Raw genomic sequence first — 22,101 nt, forward strand, 5'->3', positions numbered from 1 at the left:
CATTTGAATCAGTTCTAATGAGGTGGATGAAACTGGAGCCTATTATACAGAGTGAAGTAAGCCAGAAGGAAAAACACCAATACAGTATACTAACGCATATATATGGAATTTAGAAAGATGATAACAATAACCCTGTGTACGAGACAGCAAAAGTGACGCTGATGTATGGAACAGTCTTATGGACTCTGTGGGAGAGGGAGAGGGTGGGAAGATTTGGGAGAATGGCATTGAAACATGTAAAATATCATGTATGAAACGAGATGCCAGTCCAGGTTCAATGCACGATACTGGATGCTTGGGGCTAGTGCACTGGGACGACCCAGAGGGATGGTATGGGGAGGGAGGAGGGAGGAGGGTTCAGGATGGGGAGCACATGTATACCTGTGATGGATTCATTTTGATATTTGGCAAAACTAATACAATTATGTAAAGTTTAAAAATAAAATAAAATTAAAATTAGATTGTGAGCTCCTCAGGGCAGAGAAGGCTTCCTCTCCACATCTTTAGGACGCACGCAGCACAGGACCTGGTACTTGGCGGGCTGCATATGCCATGAGCGGCTGTGAGCTCGTGGTGTATGCTCTGCTGAGATACAGCTGGGTTCATCTGAGTGTCAGTGCCCTGCTGGTTCCTGAGCTTGAGCCATCCGTCCTGAATCCCTTCCTCTCTCTTTCTCTCCCTTCACAGTGGAGGCAGTGCTGACCTTGGGGGGCCGGCGGACCCGCTCCACATCCTGGAAGGAGTTGTTGCCGCGGTCCATGCCAGTGTGGACGAAGGGTAAGGCTGGAGCGGTTTGCAGGTCTCACTTAATGGCGTTCCTTAGAGTCTTAGAATTACTCTCAATATCTGTGGTTATGAGGCTTCCACCTCTAAGCGTCTTTTCTAAGTGGCTCTGAAGGAAGAGCTGAGAACTTTCTGGAGATTTGTTCTCTTAGTCCATCAGCTCCAACAGGACCATCTGCTTCTCAGGCCTTAGAGAGCATGGTCTCTTCTCACTCCTTTCAAAGGTGGCCAAGGAGATGACACCGCGCTGAGCATCTTAGGAGAGGAGGGGTTCATATCTCCAGGGGGTTTACTCTACTGATTAAGTATGGGGATTCCTAGAATGTATATGTTATATTTTGAAAAGCTTTGTATATGTGAGATCTGTCTTGTCTGAGGATTAAGAGTGTACCGGCTTTGTAAGCCTAAGAGGTGTGTGTCTCCAATCCACTTTTAGAAAGAATTTTTCACCCAGGTGTGTGTGTGTGCTGTCGCTTCAGTCCTATCCGACTCTTTGCAACCCTACTGACTTTAGCCCACCGGGCTCCTCTATCCATGGGATTTTCCAAGCAAGAATACTGGAGTGGGTTGCCATACCCTCCTCCAGGGGATCTTCCCAACCTAGGATCGAACCCACGTCTCGTATGTTTCCTGCATTGGCAGGTGAGTTCTTTACCACTAGTGCCACCTGGGAAGCCTGTCCAGATGTTAGTAATAGGAATAACAGCAGCAGCAGCTGAACGACAAGAATATATTTCCTGGAGTTTATGGAGATCTTCCCTGTGTCTTATATCCATGGCAACGCTGTAAGGCTTTACCCCAATTTTCTTTTTTAATGGAAAATATGATATAATAATGATGAAGCATATTTGAGAAACCGCCTCATAGTTCATTCAATGATATTGTTGTTTTTATTTGCGTATTACCTCCCAGTTATTGTTCAGGTACGGATATATTTTTACATAATTTCAATCAAAATGTATGAACACTTCTATATTCTGTTTTAGTTACTTGCTGTTAGAACTCTTTCCATTTATCTTTGTGGATTTAGTGGTTATGATTTTTGACACCTGTGTGTATTGTTGGCGTTTGCAGATAAGGAGAGAAAGGCTGGGAGAGAGGAATTGACTTGTCCAGAGTCAGGGTCCTTGGAAACACAGCCAGGACTCCTGTCTGCCCCTGCAGCATAATTGACTGCTCGATGGCCTTCAGAGCACGTCTGCATGCGTAGCTTTGTGCCCACGGTTTGAGTGAAGGGACACAGGGTAAACCATGTGGGTGGGCTGGACCACAGGGCAAGCGGGGCCCTCCACCCACTCTGCCATTTGCTCGGCACAGTTTTTCTAAACTCCTTTGCTTGTGGGTCTTTAAATGGTAAGGAAGCCACAGCCGTGGCACACACGGGCCTCTTATTTTAGAGACAAATGCCATCGCTCTGCATGTTCACTGTGTGTTACACTCTGTTCTCAGTTCCGGTTCTGGGTAAATGTAGCCTCCAGTCCGGAGGAGCTCAGAGTCTTGCAGGGAGACCAGGTTGCTCAGGGCCCTGGTTACCATGCAGTAGCGTAGTCAGTGCTGTGCAGAAAGTGAGGCGAAGGGAGTGGCTTATTCTGTCCCAGGGAAGTCAGAGCAGGACCCACAAGGGACAGCACTGGACCTGGTCTGTGACATCTGAGTCTGTGATAAGGATGATGGAGGTGGATGACGGTGGTCCAGGCTGAGGAAACAGCCTAAACAAGGCAGATGCGGCAGAGAGCAGCGCAGACAGAAATGCAGTGTGTCACTTTCTAGACAGGCCATCGAGCTATCACCATTCCAGTCGCAGTCCATCAGTCAGTTCTCAGCTTGCTACTCCCCTGTGCGTTGCTCTCAAGTACCCAACCCGGACCCTGGCCTCACATGATGGAAGGGATCTTAACAGGTACTACCCGAAGCCCCTTCCAAGGGGAATCCCTCAGTCTGGTCCCACAGGGTTCATCTCGAAAAGATTAGGAGGCAGTGTTTTTCTTAGTGAATTTCCAGCTGGATAAACAGATATATGTATACAGGATATACAGAAGAACCCAACTCGAGTCTCTTGAATACAAGACAATTTTCTTTTTAAGCTTCGATTTCCAAAGAGGAAGAGATTGGGCAATGGAGAGTCACAACAAGATCTTACTTTGCATCCCAGAGACACAAAATAACAGAGGGTCCTTAACAATAACAAAAACAAATTTCAGTGGAAAAAATTTTTTTCACTTAGGAAAGAAAAAGAAGAAAGACAAGTCCTAACTTTTAAGCCTGGCAAGTGCTTTGTGAATGTGGACAGTTAAACATGATACTCTTGGCTTCAGTTCCCCTCCCTAAGAGCTTTCGGGCAAGAGTCACAGAGGGGAGTCACAGAAGGGAGTCACTCTCTTTTCTAGGTTGTTCCCAGGGGGGTCTTCAGAGCAACCTGGGGATTCAAGCTGTTTTCATGTTAAGCCTCTGGAAATAGCACATACAAGCTACTATATATAAAATAGGTAAACAACAAGGACCTCCTGAAGCACAGGAAAGTATATTCAATATCTTATAATAAATCACAATGGAAAAGAATATGTGTGTGTATATTTATACATACATATATTTGTGTGTGCATGTATTTATAGGGCTTCCCTGATGGCTCAGTGGTAAAGAATCTGCTTGCAGTGCAGGATATGTGGGTACAATCCCTGGGTCAGGAAGATCTCCAGAGAAGGAAATGGCAACACACTCCAGTGTTCTTGCCAGTCAAAAAGGTGGCTTGAAACTCAATATTCAAAAAACTGAGATGCATGACATCTCAGTTTATAAGGGCAAATAGATGGGGAAACAATGGAAACAGTGACAGACTTTGTTTTCTTGTGCTCCAAAATCACTGCAGATGGAGAAAGCAGTCTTGGAATTAAAAAATGCTTGCTCCTTGGAAAAAAAGCTATGACAAATCTAGACAGTGTATTAAAAAGCAAAGACATCACTTTGTTGACAAAAGTCCATATAGTCAAAGCTAAGGTTTTTTCAGTAGTCATGTGTGGATGTGAGAGTTGGACCATAAAGAAGGCTGAGCATTGAAAAATTGATGCTTACGAATTGTGGTGTTGGGGAAGACTGTTGAGAGTCCCCTGGAAGGCAGGGAGATCAAACGAGTCAATTCTGAAGGAAATCACCCTTGAATATTCATTGGAAGGACTGATGCTGAAGCTGAAACTCCAGTGTCTTGGCCACCTGATGCAAAGAGCCAACTCATTGGAAAAGACTCTGATGCTGGGAAAGATTGAAGGCAAAAGGGAAAAAAGGACAGCAGAGGATGAGATAGTTAGATAGCATCACCAGCTCAGTGGACATGAATTTGAGCAAACTCCAGGAGATAGTGAAGGATAGCAAAGACTGGCATGCTTCATTCCAAGGGCTTGTAGAGTGGGACATGACTCAGTGACTGAAACAAATAATAATTTAGAAGAGTCAGATATAACTTAGCCACTGAACACAACACACATATGAAGGCAAGGCGCAGAAAAAGAAATAAGGCCAAGGCGCAGAGAAGGAGGTGGAAGAGGTGAGAAAAACAGATAAAAATAATGACATAAGACCTCACAAAGTCAGTCCACGGACTCAGGGACACTTGGGAGCTGGTTGGAAATGCAGAATTTGGGGCCCTACCCACACCAACCAAGTAACATCTATATTTTAATAAGATCCCTGGGCAATTCCTAAGCACAGTGGTGTTTGAGAAGCACTCCCTTAACTGTCCATTGCAGGCTGTTTAATATCAGAAGAAAACGAGATACTGTGAAAGAAATTCACAACCTGTCCTTACCTGGGCAGCCCCAGACAAACTACAGAGCCTGTCTGACTGTCATTTCCTAATCTGAAAAATGGATATGGTGATACTAATGACAGACCAAGTGACGAGAAATGCAAAAGTGTCTTTATTTTTTTTTTAATTGAAATATAGTTGATTTATAGTGCTGTGTTAGTTTCAGGTGTACAGCAAAGTGATTCAGACACACACACACACACACACACACACACACAGTTGTTGTTGTTCAGTTGCTAACTTGTGTCAAACTCTTGACGACCCCATGGCCTGCAGCACACCAGGCTCCTCTGTCCTCTGCTATCTCCCAGAATTTGCTCAAATTCATGTCTGTTGAGTCAGTGACACTATCTAATTATCTAATCCTCTACTTCCCCCTTCCTGTTTTGCCTTCAGTCTTTCCCAGCATCAGGGTCTTTTCCAGTGAGTCTGTTCTTCCCATCAAGTAACCAAAATATTGGAGCTTCAGCATCAGTCCTTCCAGTGAATATTCAGGGTTGATTTCCTTTAGGATTGACTATTTTGATCTACTTGCCATGCAAGGGACTGTCTACAGTCTTTTTCTGCACCATAATTCCAAAGTATCAATTCTCCAGCACTCAGCCATTATTGTGATCCAGCTCTCACATCTGAACGTGACTACTGGAAAAACCATAGCTTTGACTATATGGACCTTTGTTGGCAAAGTGATGTCTCTGCTTTTAATATGCTGTCTGATTTGTCATAGCTTTTCTTTCAAGGAGCAAGTGTCTTTTAATTTCATGGCTACAGTCAACATCTTCAGTGATTTTGGAGTCCAAGGAAAGAAAATCTGTCACTGCTACCACTTTTTCCTCTTCTCTTTGCCATAAAGTGATGGGACTAGATGCCATGACCTTAGTTTTTTGAATGTTGAGTTTTAAGCCAGCTTTTTCACTCTTCTCTTTGACCTTCATCAAGAGGCTCTTTAGTTCCTCTTTACTTTCTGCCATAAGGGTGGTGTCATCTGCATATCTGAGGTTATTGATGTTTCTTCCGGCAATCAATGTTTCTTTATTCCAGCTTGAGCTTCATCCAGCCCAGCATTTTGCATGATGTACTCTGAATATAAATTAAATAAGCAGGGTGATAATATACAGCCTTGACGTACTCCTTTCCTGATTTGGAACCAGTCTGTTGTTTCATGTCTGGTTCTAACTGTTGCTTCTTGACCTGCATGCAGGTTTCTCAGGAGGCAGGTCAGGTGGTCTGGTATTCTCATCTCTTTCAGAATTTTCCACAGTTTGTTGTGATCCACATAGTCAAGGGCTTTAGTGTAGTCAGTGAAGCAGAAGTAGATGTTTTTCTGGAATTCTCTTGCTTTTTGGGCAATCCAGCGGATGTTGGCAATTTGATCTCTGGTTCCTCTGACGTTTCTAAATCCAGCTTGTACATCTGGAAGTTCTCGGTTCACATACTGTTGAAGCCTAGCTTGAAGGATTTTGAGTATTACCTTGCTAGCATGTGAAATGAGTGCAGGTGTTTGGTAGTTTGAGCATTCTTTGGCAAAGCCCTTCTTTGGGGCTGAAATGAAAATTCCAGTTCTGTGGCTACTGCTGAGTTTTCCAAATTTGCTGTCATATTGAGTACAGCAGTTTATCAGCATCATTTTTGGATTTGAAGTAGCTCAGCTGGAATTTCATCACCTCCATTAACTTTGTAGTAATGCTTCATAAGGCCCCCTTGACTTCACACTCCAGGGTGTCTGGCTCTAGGTGAGTGACTACACCATCATGGTTATCTGGGCCTTCATATTATTAAAAAATTTCCTGACAAATAACTCACAGGCATAAACCAGTATATTGTGTGTGTGCTCAGTCGCTCATTTATGTCCAACTCTGCAACCCCATGGACTGTGAGATTATCCTGGCAAGAACACTAGTGGGTTGCCCTTTCCTCCTCCAGAGGATCTTCCCAACCCAGGGATCGAACCCACATCTCTGGTGGCTCCTGCACTGGCAGGAAGATTCTTTACCACCTAGCCACCTGGGAAGCCTGAACCAGTATACTGCTGCTGCTGCTAAGTCACTTCAGTCGTGTCCGACTCTGTGCAACCCCATAGACGGCAGCCCACTAGGCTCCCCTGTCCCTGGGATTCTCCAGGCAAGAACACTGGAGTGGGTTGCCATTTCCTTCTCCAATGCATGAAAGTGAAAAGTGAAAGGGAAGTTGCTCAGTCGTGTCTGACCCTCAGCGACCCCATGGACTGCAGCCTTCCAGGCTCCTCCATCCATGGGATTTTCCAGGCAAGAGTACTGGAGTGGGGTGCCATTGCCTTCTCCAACCAGTATATTAGTGACTCTCAAATGGATATACAGAAATAAATCCACTCAGAAAACAGATAATTAATGAGGAATTCCTCTGTGCACCATTCAAAAAGGAAGAAAGATTTCCTTTAAAGCTAGTGAGTATTTTACTAGTCTTTGTTTGCTTAAATTGCTGCTTAATCACAGTACCCGCTTTAGATGTCTTAAAGTTTGATGTATATCGAGCGATGTCAGATCATTCAGACATCACTAAGCTCTTCCGTGTTGCTTAGGGACTTCACATTATTTTTCAAGCACACAAAAGACCATAAAAAGCAAAAGAAAAAGAAAGAAACCCACTAGCACGGATTGAATCTGATTTCTTCTCACTCTTCATGCTCCAGGAGGCAAAGTAAATCACCAGACGCTCTCCAAGCACCCACAGTTATGAGGCCTCCAATCTGTAATATGAACCATGGTCACCAACAAGGAGGGTGGATCCACTCTACCACTACAGTGGTTCTCCGGGCCACCTAAGGCCATATTTATGACTTCACAGCTGCCATTTCTACCTCGTTCCAGGGGGATGTGCCCATGCTTCTATTGATGAATGAACCTCAAGAAGATATTGTGATTGGCATACATTTGAGAGCAGCCCCAAAGATGCTATTAGTATATTTGTTTATCAGAAGGCAAGGTTTGATACAGAGCCCTGGTTTGAATTCTCTTGAGTCATACATGAAATTAAAAGACTCTTGCTCCTGTAAGAAGAGCTATGACCAACCTAGATAGCATATTAAAAAGCCGAGACATTACTTTGCCAACAAAGGTCCGGCTAGTCAAAGCTATGGTTTTTCCAGTGGTCATGTTTGGATGTGAGAGTTGGACTATAAAGAAAGCTGAGCGCCGAAGAATTGATGCTTTTGAACTGTGGTGTTGGAGAAGAGTCTTGGGAGTCCCTTGGACTGCAAGGAGATCCAACCAGTCCATCCTAAAGGAAATCAGTCCTGAATATTCATTGGAGGAACTAATGCTGAAGCTCCAATTCCTTGGCCACCTGATGCAAAGAACTGACTCATTTGAAAAGACCCTGATGCTAGAAAGATTGAAGGCGGCAGGAGAAAGGGACGACAGAGGATGAGATAGTTGGATGGCATTACCGACTCGACGGACATGAGTTTGAGTCAAATCTGGGAGTTGGTGATGGACAGGGAAGGTTGGAGTTCTGCCGTCCATGGGGTCGCAGATAGGACATGACTGAGTGACTGAACTGAACTGAGTTGATTATACAGCAAATTCCCATTAGCTTTCTATTGTACATATGGTAGTGTAAAGGTTTCCATGTTACTCTCTCCATTCATCCCAACCTCTCCTTCCTCCCCCACTCCCGTGTCCATCAGTCTGTTCTGTATGTCTGTGTCTGTGTTAGAAAGAAAGTGGAGTCACTCAGTTGTGTCCGATTCTTTGCGACTCCGTGGACTGTAGCCTACCAGGCTCCTCTGTCCACGGGATTTTCCAGGCAAGAGTACTGGAGTGGGCTGCCATTTCCTTCTCCAGGGGATCTTCCCAACCCAGGGATCGAACCCGGGTCTCCCGCGTTGTAGATGGATGCTTTACCATCTGAGCCATGTCTCTGTTGCTGCCCTGCAAATAGGTTCATGAGTACCATCTTTCTAGAGGTTCAGGAGGGAGGGGACATATGTTTACTTATGACTGATGCATGATGATGTATGGCAAAAACCAACACAATATTGTAAAGGAATTATCCTTCAATTAAAAATGAATTTATAAAACATTGAGATTTGAGATTGGAATTGTGTGCACACCACAGTTACTGCCTTTGCAGCAATTTTTCCTTCACTGTAACTTGATTATGATAATCATTTGAAAAAAAAGCCACACTTTTTACACTACCGCAATGGCATTAGCACACGATGCATTCAGTTGTTTTGGGTTCCGCCCTATTCTTTGCCAGGAGCCCCAGTTGTTTCCAGGGAGCTGATACATAGAGGACATTGTCCTGGGACAGGTCCAGCTCTGTGCGTAGTGAGGAAAGTGTACACAGTGTGTGGATCAATCCCTTAACTGAGTTGAGACCTTCCTAGAATATGAGTGTTTATGTCTCTCACTGTTCACTCACTCACATTTACTTGCTGCCCCACCCCACCCTCCTGTCCTGTCTCTCCTTCTCTCTCAGTTTACATATCAGTTCTCAAACTCATTTCCTACTGACACCCGGCAGGGAATGAAAATGAACAAGGTGGAGTGGGCTTCAGGGCAGGGAGGAGGTGGTGGAGTCAGAGAGGAACTTGTGAGCTCAAGAGGCCTTATCTAAGGCAGGCAGCTTCCACTGAGCCCTCATCTTCCAGCGTTTAAAGAAGTGCTAGGTTGTTCAGAGTAGATCATAAGAGATCTCATCACAAGGAAAAAAATCTTCGTTTTTTTTCTTTTTCTTTTTTTTTTTTTGGTATCTATATGAGATGATAAATTATCAGTAAACTTACTAAGGTAGTCTTCACAATATATGTAAGTCAAACCACTATGCTGTAATCCATATACTTAGTGCTGCATATCAATTATCATCTCAGGAAAATGAGATAAAAGAAGACCTTCATTGTGTAAAATTTAAAATTTTTGACACATTGGTATATACTATACATATCAATACAAAAATTTGGCTGCTGGCTTATGCCTTCAGTATAGAAGATTAGGCAAAGTGAACTTGTGCTCCCTTCAGGCATTCCAAATCTATGACATTTATGTCTACAGGAAATCATAAAGGTTTATGTTTGTCTTGTTTGAATGCAGTCTTGGCTTCCCCCATTCTTAAATATAAGAATAATTTGTGTAGTACATCATGACATATAAAGTGCTTTTCATATTTACTGTCTGTTTTAATGTACCATCACTGTTTAAGTTCAAGGTTGGGTTATCTTCATATGTTTATGCCACGCAAAATCTTCAAGCTCTTTTACAAAGGGTCATCCTATTAATATTCTCAAAATCTGTCTTTTCTCTTTGATTAAATAATTGCCTTGTTTCGTTGGCATTTCTCTTCCATTCCTTTGTAGTTTTGTGAATATCCTCTCATACTACTTTACACAATAGAACATCACGTTCGCAAATTAATCATTCACTGAACCTATTTTGGTTGCCATTGTTGCTGCTGCTGTTCTTTTCTGTTAATAGAACATTTTGTATATTTCAGTACACTCCTTATCTTTTGGGCCAGAAGGGATTGTATGAATGTGTGTGTGTTTCCTTTAGTAGTTATTTTTTTTTAAAATAGCATACTAAATTACCCTGTGTAGTATAACTTCTCTCCTGTCCCCAAAATCCTCATGTCAGGGAAAGAGGTAGAAGCAAATGTCTATGTCTTTGCAATGAAACTAGGAGAGATTTTTCTCTGTTACTTATTTTATATCTTCTTAAAATCATTTGTATAACTTTTATAATAAGGTAAAAGTGTTTTGAAATCATGTTCTCTTTTTATTCCTAAGCTCATTAAACCCTCCCCTTGCTTTCATAAACAACTATAAAACTGGAATCATTTTCCTTCCCATTCTCTTTCTTTTTACATTATAAAAGTTGTAATTGGTTATTTTCTCACCACCTGCTTATCTTGAAAAATTTCAAACCCACAGAAAAGTTGCAAAGGTTGAAAAATAATGACTATATTCTCTTCCCCTTGATTCACCAATTGCTAACATTTTATCACAATTCTTACATTCTGTTTTTCTGTCTCTGCCTCTGTATATATTTGTGTGTATTTGTACCATTTCAAGGGTGACTACAAATTTTAAAAACTCACATTTTATTTAAAATTTAGACTATTTTGCAGCTAAAATCTTTAGGAGATAGTATCTAGTTGATGTCCTGGACAGCTTTTCTTACAGAGCTGCCCTTTGGTTCTGTGTAGTCTCATTGAGCACAAATATTTGCAGTATGTGGGCTTCCCAGCTGACACAGTGGTAAAGAATCCATCTGCAGTGCAGGAGATGCAAGAGACATGGGTTCAATCCTTGACTTGGGAAGACCCCCTGAAGTAGAAATGGCAACCCGCTCCAGTATTCTTGCCTGGAAAATTCCATGGATAGAGGAACCTGGAGTGCTAAAGTCCACAGGATCACAAGTTGGACATGACTGAGCTACTGATTGCATGCACATGCGTGCACACACCCACACACACACACATTCACAGTATATAGCCAAGGTCATCTAGAACATGGTACTTCAAGAACATAATATTTCTGTTTTAGGAATGAGTTCTCATAATTTCATTATATATTTGAACCATCAACCAAAATTTAGAGCAGTTTTCTCCAGAATGTCCAATGCTATCAACTGAACTGAACTTACCAAACAGTAAGTTCTTAGGTAAAAGGAATCTAACTCAATTTAATGACTTGGAAAATGCTATGATAATAATCTCTGTGTCACATATTGCCCCCGTGTTCTGGAATTTACCTCCATTTGGTTCCGTAGTATTGCATAGTCATTGATAAGGCGGTAAGATACTCCAGGTTCAAATACTGACTGTACTACTTACTATGTGGGGGCTTCTCTGGCAGCTCAGTGGTAAAAGAATCCACCTACCAATGCAGGAGCTTCAGGTTCAGTCCTTGGGTCTGGAAGATCCCCTGGAGAAGGAATGGCAACCATTTCAGTATTCTTACCTGGGAAATCCCATGATCAGAGGAGTGTGACCAGCTGCAGTCCATAGTGTCAAAAAAGAGTCGGATATGAATTAATGGCTAAAAAACAACAACTTACTATGTGACCATGAACAAGTTATGAAACCTCTTTGTGCTTGTCCCTTCATCTGCCAATTGGAGATGATAACAGAATACATGAAAAAAAAAGTAGTGACGATAAAGTGATGTAACTCATGGCACACAATAAGCTTTCATATTATCATTAACAGTTTTCATTCCTGTTCACCACATGCAGATCTTGTATGATTTTTGTAACTTCCATCTGGTCTTCATGACTCCAGCTTCTTCCCATTCTAGCCCATCCTACCTGCCCCTCCACTTGGCCCTTGGGTGACAGGGTCAAAATACCAGCTTCTTACTTATGTGAAATTGGCTTGGATTCAAGGCCAAAAATGTGTTTTAGTCTTCTTTTCTCCCAAGTTAAACTTAATTTGACCCCTGCAGGCTTCACCAAAAGGGCCTGAGCATGCCCCAGTCTGCGCACCTCTGTAAGCCCTAACGTGATCACGGTACTTACCTGCTCAGAGACCCTCTGTCATTCCCATTCCACGCCAAGACCAGAGTCCTCAGTAACCATCGCTGCCACTAACTGAACTTCTTAGTTACGTGCCAGATAATATATTTTCTGCTTTATTATTTCATTTTGTATATTTAATTCTCAAAGCACTCCGCTGAGTAAAGGGTTATTATCCATCTGCAATTTACAAATAAGAAACTGAAGAAACCATGAAGCAACTTCTTGGTCAGCATAGCACTGTTGGGAAGCAGTCATTTTGGGCACTGAGTCTGGGCTGACGCCTGCAAAGCCTATCCTTTCGAAGTATGAAGCTGCACCACCTTTTCAGCCTGTGTGTGAGCTCTGGTTATCCAGGTCAGGAGACCTGTCTTCCCTCTGTGCTCTCTTCTGATTTACCCCCAGACAATCTGTGCTTTTATCGGTCCCTGAACATGCTGTGTCCTTTGAAATCTTTGTCTGTTTTTTTCCCCTTGCTGTTCTCTTTACCTGGATTATGTTTCCCCCCTTTTCCATTCATGTACCTTCCATTTGTCCTTTATGATCCTGTTCAGAGGCCATGTCCTCTGCGAAGCCTTCCCTGATTCTACCCACTTTTCTTCCCAAAAAGTTGTTCCAATTTATATTATATTAGTAATTTGTAGAACAGTCATTTGTGACATCTTTCTGGTTCCTTGTATTATTAGTTCTTTTAAGGACCAGATCATACAGTTTTTCATCCCTGAACATCAGGTACTTTGATGATGCTGATAATAAAATGATGATGATGATTTGGACAATGGTTATTTGTTCATTAAATCTCTCCTTTGTGTCACATACAGTGCTGGGTGCTTCGTATGCATTGTCTTGGTTTCACAGACTCCAAGAGACACACTTTGAGGATCTTTGTCTACTTAGCTATAAAGTGGGAATGAGGACATTCATAATTTTTTATTGAGAGTTGTTAGGAAAGGATGGAGCCAGGATTCACAGGTCTGTCAAATTCCAAAAGATACTCTTTTCCACCACACAGTGCTGTCTGCTTTGCACATAGTAGATAGTCAGGAAATACTGGGGGCATTCTTGTGCACCCCCAGCTTTGCCATTTCTGGTGCGTGTTAAGAAGGACAGTCAAAGGCAAAACTAACAAATACCTTTGTACATGTAGGAAATGCTTAAGCCACTTTGTCCATGGCGTTTTGTAACATATTTTAGTCCAATATACAAATAACCAACTTTGTTTTTTAGCTTAAATTGCCATAAAATTGTATTGGCAAGTATATTATAGAATGCACACTGAGAGAAATATTCAGTGGTATTATAGAATTTTATTCTCAGAAGTTTTTAAAAAATTTCCTGTGGTCTTGTTAGTTCATGGAATTTGGAGCTTGCTATAGATGATTTATTGCTGGAAGCCTCATAAGGATTTGGTTATTATAAAATCTATATAATTCAGTGCTTTTCCATGGATCTCTAGGGTCTTGTGGGAGTGAGACTTCTATGTGAGCAACTTCTCAAGAGTCATTGGTAGTAATTCATCGACATCATCATCAAATAAGTTGTTTTCCTGAGATGGTCCATTTGGGGATTATAAGCAAAGAGCTTCTAGTACTGGATAGAAAGTTGTTCACATGTCCCCACCTTCTCTGAATCCTTTTAAACTTACTAGTTTTTTAATAACCATAGATTTATATTTTATCTTTAGGGTAGTATAAAATTTGATGGCTCTAACCCCTTACTGGGGCTTCCCTCATAGCTCAGTCGGCCCAGAATCTGCCTGCAATGCAGGAGACCTGGGTTTTATTCCTGGGTCAGGAAGATCTCCTGGAGAAGGCAATGGCACCCCACTCTAGTACTCTTGCCTGGAAAATCCCATGGACAGAGGAGCCTGGTAGGCTGCAGTCCATGAGGTCGCTAAGAGTCGGACACGACTGAGCATCTTCACTTTGACTTTTCACTTTCATGCATTGGAGAAGGAAATGACAACCCACTCAAGTGTTCTTGCCTGGAGAATCCCAGGGATGGGGGAGCCTGGTGGGCTGCCGTCTATGGTCACACAGAGTTGGACACAACTGAAGCGATTTAACAGCAACAGCAGGAAGATCTCCTGGAGAAGGAAATGGCAATCCACTCCAGTATTCTTGCCTAGAGAATCCTATAGACAGAGGAACCTAGCAGACTACAGACTACAGTCCAGGGGTCACAAGAGTTGGACATGACTTAGTGACTAAACCACCACTAACCCCTTATTGAAACACAGAAAAATAGTAGAAAAGAACATAGACTTTGGAGTCAAATTGTACCAGTATAGATGTTTGTGGGCATATGCTGTCACTTCCATGAAGCCTACTTCCTTATCTATAAAAATGGAATTTCCATGTTTAGCATGAGGGCTATAGTTAACAATATAATGTATATTTGAAAGTTACTAAGAGAGTCAATCTTAAAAGTTACCATCTTAAGAAAAAAAATTATGTCTATATCAAGTTATGGATGTTAACTGAGCTTATTGTAATTATTTTGCAGTATATACACATATGAAATCATTCTGTACTACACCTGAAACTAATACAGTGTTTTATATACACACACACACATCAGTTATGTCAATAAAACTGGAAAATTTTTAAATAAAATGGTATTTATAATATTTACTTTGCACAGTTACTGTCAACTAGTAATGTTTTAATATAAAATTACTGAATGATGCCCAGCACTATCAGTATCATTAGTAGAAATAGGTCATACTTCTTTTTTTTCCTTTGAATTCAAGGTTTTAACTAGTTGGTGGGATAAGCCATCCGTGAAAATTGTATTACAAGAGTTATTTTGTTTGCCAAGACTAAAATAATGATATTTCCATCAAAAAAAATTTTTTTTTCCAAATGCTTTAAGTGGTTATCGAAGACTCTGGCTGGCACCCTTCCATGTGAACTATTATCAGTTAAGACAGTTACCACTCTAAAGCAGTGCTCTAATGAAAACTGGGGAATCCTTAATTTCTCTTATTGAATTAGTTGTCAATTTACTTCAATAAAAAGAAAGTCTTTTAAGCCTTGGGTACTGGATGGGCACTGGGCATACTTCTACACAGAATTTTACAATAAGCTGTACTTCTTAATGGCTTCCCTGATAACTCAGTTGGTAAAGATCCACCTGCAACGCAGGAGACCCTGGTTCAATTCCTGGGTTGGGAAGATCCGCTGGAGAAGGGATAGGCCACCCAGTCCAGCATTCTGACCTGGAGAATTCCGTGGAGTGTATAGGCCATGAGATCGCAGAGTTGGACACAGTTGAGCTTTGCTTAAGAAATGAAGCATCTAAGAACGTATTGATTATTTTTTCTCTGCTCTGTGTAACTCATTTTAATATGATGCTGTTTACAAATCGCATGCATTTTACATCGTTTTTAAATACTTAATATGGTTTGCCTTAAGCCATGTCAAATCTACATTTTTCCTCTCAGTAGGAAAAAAAATAAACCCAACAAAGTGTCTAGATCCAGCACCACGTTTGATTACTGGAATTAGAAACCACTGAGTCTTTTTCAATGTAACCCTTGTTTTGCAGAGAAGAGCTGGTGTCCTCCGAGGACCTGCTGGAGTGGCTGCGGCCTTTCTGCGCCAACGACGCCTGGCCGGTGCGGCCCCGCATCCACGTGCTGCAGATTCTGGGACAGTCGTTTCACCTGACTGAGGAGGATGGCAAGCTCCTCGTGTTCTTTAGAACAGAGGCCATCCTGAAAGCCACCTGGCCCCAGAGACAGGTGAGGGTGCATCTGATGGTCATGTCCTGATTCCCTTAAACCCCCTTCAAGTGAATAATCAGCTTGTTAATGCAGTCTTCCCATTGTGTTCATCAGTACAGCTATGTAGCAGTTAAATGTGTGCAACACAGTTTGTTTTACTTTTCCATGTTTGAATATGCAGAGTAGATGATGCCTCAGTCACCTGACATGTATATATAATTTTTCTCTTCACAGGATACAGTCAGGGTTTTTCATAGTATCAGTTAATTAGGGCAGCTCGCCCTTGCCCTGGAGAGATACAGATCTAAGTGGTAATGCAGTGTGCAGTTTAGCTCATTCATTTTGTCCTGCTCTGCCCAGGCACTCAAATGCCCTCTCTCCTATATGTAGACAGACACAATGCAGCAGAGACAAAAGATCTTGGTTTCTTCATTTCAACCTGCAAGGCTCACTCAGTCCATCACCTCTCTGGATCCTTCCCTGACGGTTTCAAATTTAATTGAACTTTGAACTCCACACATTTCATCTATTATTATTATTATTATTACTTCTGCTACTTAAAGTTTTGTCTTCCCGCTACCTGAAAACTCAGAAACCCTGGAGAATATACTTAACATTTTTCAAAGCCCTCTAAGAATGCTGTGCGTACATTCAGAGCTTAAATGCTTGTTGACTAAGTGAAAATGCTAATTCCTAAATCAAAGAAATACGGTGGCTGTTGAATTTTGGCTTAGATTCTAAACTGATGCATCCTGAAGATACTGGATCTAAGAGTCAGCACTTAATCAAGTGCTATAGCTTGCAGACTATAGGCCAATAAAAGTTAGAAAGTAAGACTTGCTTTCTAATCTGCAAAAGAGCTTCCTGGAAGTCTGACTCCAACCCAGTTTACCTTCTCAGTTTAAAACTTTGCCTTATAATTTCTGTTAGTATCCTTATTTCACTTAAAGAACAATGAACCTCCTTTTTTAAAAAAAGAACCAAATATTAAAAATATCTCAAGACTCATCTCAGGACATCTCCTGAATTACCTTCTACATTCTTATTTCCCTCTGTGAGAGAAATAGGTAAATACTATCTATTCTTCAAAGTTAGAGAATTTGAGCTTCAAAAAAGATGGATTTATCGAATATTCTCTAATCCTGCCACATTGCTGAAACAGTATATTAAAGCCACTAATATCTGAATGATACTCTGAAGCATCATGACCATATCAAATTATTTAGTCTTAACATTTTGCTTTGAATTGCATTAAGAGACCACTAACAGGCTTTCTCAAGAGCAGTCTGTGAGCAGAAGTGCACTGGGCTGCGACAGACCCTCCAGGCCCCTGGCACAGTGGGCTTTAGGAGTATGTGTGTTTTCAGCAGACCCGAAGGTTCTCGTGGCATTCCTGAGGTTAAGCAACAAACTAGGTCACGTTATTTTCACCAAGTGGAACCTTAGGTTCTGTCTCATCCTGAAACAAATGAATGCTCTTACTTTTATGCATTTTTCTGACAGACCCTCCATTTTTCAAGTTCTCACCCTTTTTTCAGTTTTCTCTTCCTTAATGGCTGGAGCCTGGCAGGTCAATGAAGCCTGTTTCTCTGGAGCCTCACTTCATGTCACATCAGATCCATGCGCCAGAAATATTATGAAACAGCGTGGAAATCAGGAAAGGGAGAAAATGCCCATTTCATCTATCATGTTGAAACATTAGAACATGCACTCTAATTTGGCTCTAAACACTTCAGAAGTCATATAAGTATACCCACTGCTTTTATGCTTTCCTCAATGTTCCAGTTATAGTCATAGAACAAGTTGTAACTTTTATATGACTTGGTCTCCACCCTCCCTCTACCATTGTTTCCAGTCTTGGAGAAGATTCTTACACTGTGAGCCTTGGCTGCTTGTGTGTGAAATGGAGCCTTGAACCAGAGGAGACAGAGGATGCCTTGCTCACCTCTGTCATGTCTTTGACATGTGTTAAACTGTTGTTTTCGTCCCCATGTCCCAAATACCTAGAAGACCCCAAACTGTTGTTTGCACGGGCTCTCGTTTTCTTAATTTCTCCCTATCTCCGTCTCCATTCTCAAAGGCAATATTAAGGAGAGAGATGGATTCTTACAGAGCAAAGATAAGAACAGATAATGACACTGCAACGTTCAATTACCAGAAACTGTGGGACTGCTACCTTCACCGTGGCTGGTAATCCTCTTAGGCAGACTTTGCGTACATCAAAGAGGGGCTTAATATTTAATTATCCTCGAGGTGCCCAAAGTAGTGGCCCCACAAATCAGCATGTTGCCAGGAAACCAGCCAGCTCCTGCAAAATTCAGTACACAGTCTGTGTAGCCTGCTATCTCATGGTTCTCAGAGAGACAGCGATTTCTACTTTTCTAATGATTAGTTAACAGAATTAAAAATTCAGAGGCCCTCAATTTTCAACAGCATGAGAGGCCTTCCTTTCCACCCCAGAAATGTGTCCCAGCGTGGAGGGCAACAGGGAGGCAGGAGGAGGGGAGGGAGAAGCTTAACAGAGGGAGGGGGAGAATGGACTGTGTTAATTCTCTTGGTACAAATTGTCTGAGTTTTTCAGGTTTTGTAATTTTCTAGTTAACTGGTGCATGAAAAATATGGGTCAAAATACTGATGTTTCCTTAAAAAATTCCATATCCCATCACCTCAAATTTTTTTCTGGTTTTATGTTAAAAAAAAAAAAAAAATTCACCTAAAAAAAGAACATTGTAAAATTTCAGTCTGAATTTGTGGTTATAAGTAATCAACAGAAAAATGAGTTTAAGACAATTTTCAACCTCATTACAAATTCATGTATACATAGAAGGACGTATTAGTCCTTCTGGTCAGAGGCCAACTTGGTGACATTTGCTGAAACATAAACAAAATACTCATTTTTTTGTCAGAACTCAGACAAAGATCAATAGGAAGGAAGAGTTATGTGTGCAAAGGTTTATTTAGTTCCATACAAAAGATTTACTGTAACCTTAAGTGTGTTCAAAGCTAGGACTCATTGTCATAAATAATTCTCTTAATCAAACATAGGCTATTATTTGATGTTAAAAATATGTATTCACATAAGTGTATTTCTAAGAGGTGTGAAATCACAATCCTAGAACTAGAAGACATGTTTGAAAGCACCCTTGTTCAAGAGTCATATTTTATAGAGAAGGATGTCCAGAAATGAAGAAGTCACATCCTCAGATTTTAGCATAAATGTCATCATTTCCAAAATGACTACATCCGGTCACAACCTATTTTGTGAGATTTTTTTTTTTTTTCTCTTCTAATCACTTACCACTATCTGCTAACTTCCTCCTGCTTATCTGCCTGTCTATTATGTGATGTCTTTTTTCTTCCATTAGAATACAAATTCCATGTTAACAGGGAACCTACAGACAGTAAACATTTGTTGAATTAATGAATATTAAATCTTGAAAGCCCTGTCCAAGGTCACCTTTAAAGTGGCAAGGCCGGGAATCCTGATATTCAGTCCAGTGTTCTTGCCATGAATGATTAGACCATGCTGCTGCACCCTTATATGCAAATAAAATGATCTGCTTGGAATAATGGAAGTGTTTCCTTGCAGAGTGGCCTGGTGCTTTTAGATGGAAACTATTTTGTATTAATTTGCCATATTTTGCTGACAGTGATTTCTGATCAGCCAGTTGCTTCTCATGTGGAAGCAAACAAATCCTAAGTGTGTCTGTCCAGATATGAGTGAAAGATCGATGTGCCCTTTTCCCTAAAATGACTAAAGTTGAGCAAGCATCCGTGTTACTGGGTTCTGCAGATGTTTGGAGACCTTGAGAAGGTCCCTCCTTACGAATAATGGGTTCTTCCTCTTAATTTTACCCTCTGGTCACTGGCATCCTTGGGGAAGAAGAAGGGACTGTGGAATGTCTCCTAAAGTGCACGTCCCTGCAGCTCAGCTTTAAAATGACCTTGGAAAGTAGTTACCATTTGCTCTGGTTTAGATAAAATCACGTGACTTAGAAGATGAGGTCACATGACCTACCCAGCTTGTGAGCAATAGATCCTTGTGATCCAGAGGCCCTTGTACTGCTCTTCTTCCTATTTGCCAGGGGGATACATTGAGCAGTAACATTCGTGTTGTCTTTGGTTGTTACTGTGTTGTCCCTTTCTCTTCCCACAGTCACTCTGTGTGGATAGAATGTGATTAGGTGTGAAGAACCAGGAGTTTGATTCGGAGCACAGAAAGCATCGCTTCATCTTTTTAGCGTTTTTCGCTCTCTCAGTACACCGCATTGTGTATGTTAACTGCTGCTAGCTAAAATTCTGAAAAATGCCATGACTACTAACTATTGTTTGAACCAAACATCATGTGAAATATTCATTGGAGAGTCTCCAAACATAGATTGTGCACCATTCACTGTGCTATGCTCTGGAGATAGATAAAGCAAGTAGTATGAAAAACATTTAGGCCTTTCACTGTGTAGACCTGCTTTCCAGTCCCAGCTTCATCACTCAGTAGCTCTGTGAAACAGTTACTGACCCTTTTACAACCTCAGTTTCCTCGTGTGTAAAATGGGAATAATAGATAAATGCTGTGAGAGTTAAATGAATCATTCATGCAGAGCTCCTACTCCAGTCCAGGTAGATAGATCCTGTTGGTGTGAGGGCTCCAATCTGGTGGAGAACATAGATTTGTAAACAAAGCTAATACCCTGAGTGCACGGGTGCTGTGATGGAAGTCTGCACAGTGCGTGGGGCTCGGGAGGGCAGGTCGCCGTCCTGTCTTGGGGCAGGAAGACTGCTCTAAGGAGAGGATTCTTGACCTGAACTCAGCACAGTTGGGTGTATGGTCTGGAGGCAAGAGGTGTGTACTCAGTGACTGCTTGGGTACAGAAGTGAGACACGAGCCCAGTGCCCCTTCAATTTCTGCTGAAGTTACCAGGGAGGAAATGATGCTCTGTAATTAGCTGGGAAACACAGGAGAAATCCTGTGGATTATGGAGCAAGAAAATTATGGAGAACTTATGGAGAAAGACCCCAAGTTCAGGGCTATGTCGGTAGTATGTTTTAATTCTCAACAGCACTTTCTTTTCTGGGGTGGGGTGAGATAGGGCGTCCTGTCTATCCTGTCACACAGGCAGACTGTCCTCATAGCCTCGTGTGAGTCTGAGTTCACCAGCAACCACCTCTTGGGAAGTGGACTTGAGTTTAGTAATCACCACTGGATGGGATGGCTTTGATTCCGTCTCAGGGCCTTCTCCTGGGGTCAGCTCAGGTCCCAGTTGGCCTAATTTGTAGTGGGACAGTTTACAGCCAAGTGTCCTTTGCTTAGAGGTGTGATGGCCTGAGTGGTTGTGCTCCTAATGGGTTTTGCCTCTGTTGTCTCTTCATCCTTCCAGTGGGTTAGAAGGAAAAGTGGAGGGAAAAGGCAGGAAAATACAAGTGTTTGAATACTGGAGGGTGGTAGGGATATGAGGTCGCCGAACATAACTTCTGTTATTTTGTTTGACTTTTCATTGATTTACTGAAAAAATTATATAAATTTTACAAAAAATTTTACATACTTTTCATGCAGCTTCACCAAATATTACCATCTCAGATGACCACAGCTAACACTGATGCAATACCTTGTCTAATTTACACGTCATTCAGATTTTGTCAGCCGCCCCACTTGGTCCACATCCCGTGCAGGTCACACATTGCACCTAATGCCGTGTCTCCTTACTGTCCTGTAATCTAAAACAGTTTCTCATTCTTTTCTTCCCCCTTTTATGACCTTGAAATTTTTAAAAACACTGGACAATTATTTTGTGAAAGGTCACTAAATTTGACTTTGTCTGAGTTTTGTTTGTGTATGCAAGTTGCGCATTTTTGGTGGGAGTACCGCAGAAGTGACGTTGGCTCCTTCCCAGTACATTATCTTGGGAGACCCACGGTACTTACGTGTTCTTTTACCAGTAGTGTTCATTTGCATCACTTGATTGAGGTGGTGTCAGCCATGTTTCTTCTCTGTGAAATTATCTTTTTCCCTTTGGGGTTAATAAATGTCTTGTGGTGAGGTACTTTGAGATTGTGTAAACACTTTCTCATCACATTTTCACCAGTTAATTTTAGCACACATTGATGATTATTGCCTGAGTTAATGATCACTGTGGTATTCCCCAAATGGTATTTTTTTTTATCATTTGTTCTCTCCTTATATTATTTATTCATTTATTTATTTATATCACTACTCAAGGATTCTCATTTTGTCCTATGGTTGTAATCTATTACTATCACTGTTTTCATTTTTTGCTCCAGTTATCTCAGATTTAGCCACTGGG

The 22,101-nt window shown here is 41.5% G+C and overlaps 1 protein-coding gene across 2 annotated transcripts in view; it reads left to right on the forward strand.

Annotated features, from left to right (window-relative positions):
- The window catches only part of NBAS (NBAS subunit of NRZ tethering complex), a 335,203-nt gene that overhangs the window by 277,143 nt on the left and 35,959 nt on the right, over positions 1-22,101 (forward strand). For both annotated transcript variants that reach the window (XM_061433269.1, XM_061433270.1), the window contains 2 exons: positions 688-777; positions 15,625-15,820. In XM_061433269.1, coding sequence (XP_061289253.1) covers positions 688-777; positions 15,625-15,820 — 286 coding nt within the window. The remainder of the gene's footprint in view (positions 1-687; positions 778-15,624; positions 15,821-22,101) is intronic.

The sequence above is a fragment of the Bos javanicus genome, chromosome 11, assembly GCF_032452875.1.
Source record: "Bos javanicus breed banteng chromosome 11, ARS-OSU_banteng_1.0, whole genome shotgun sequence".
NCBI classification, from domain to species: Eukaryota; Metazoa; Chordata; class Mammalia; order Artiodactyla; family Bovidae; genus Bos; species Bos javanicus.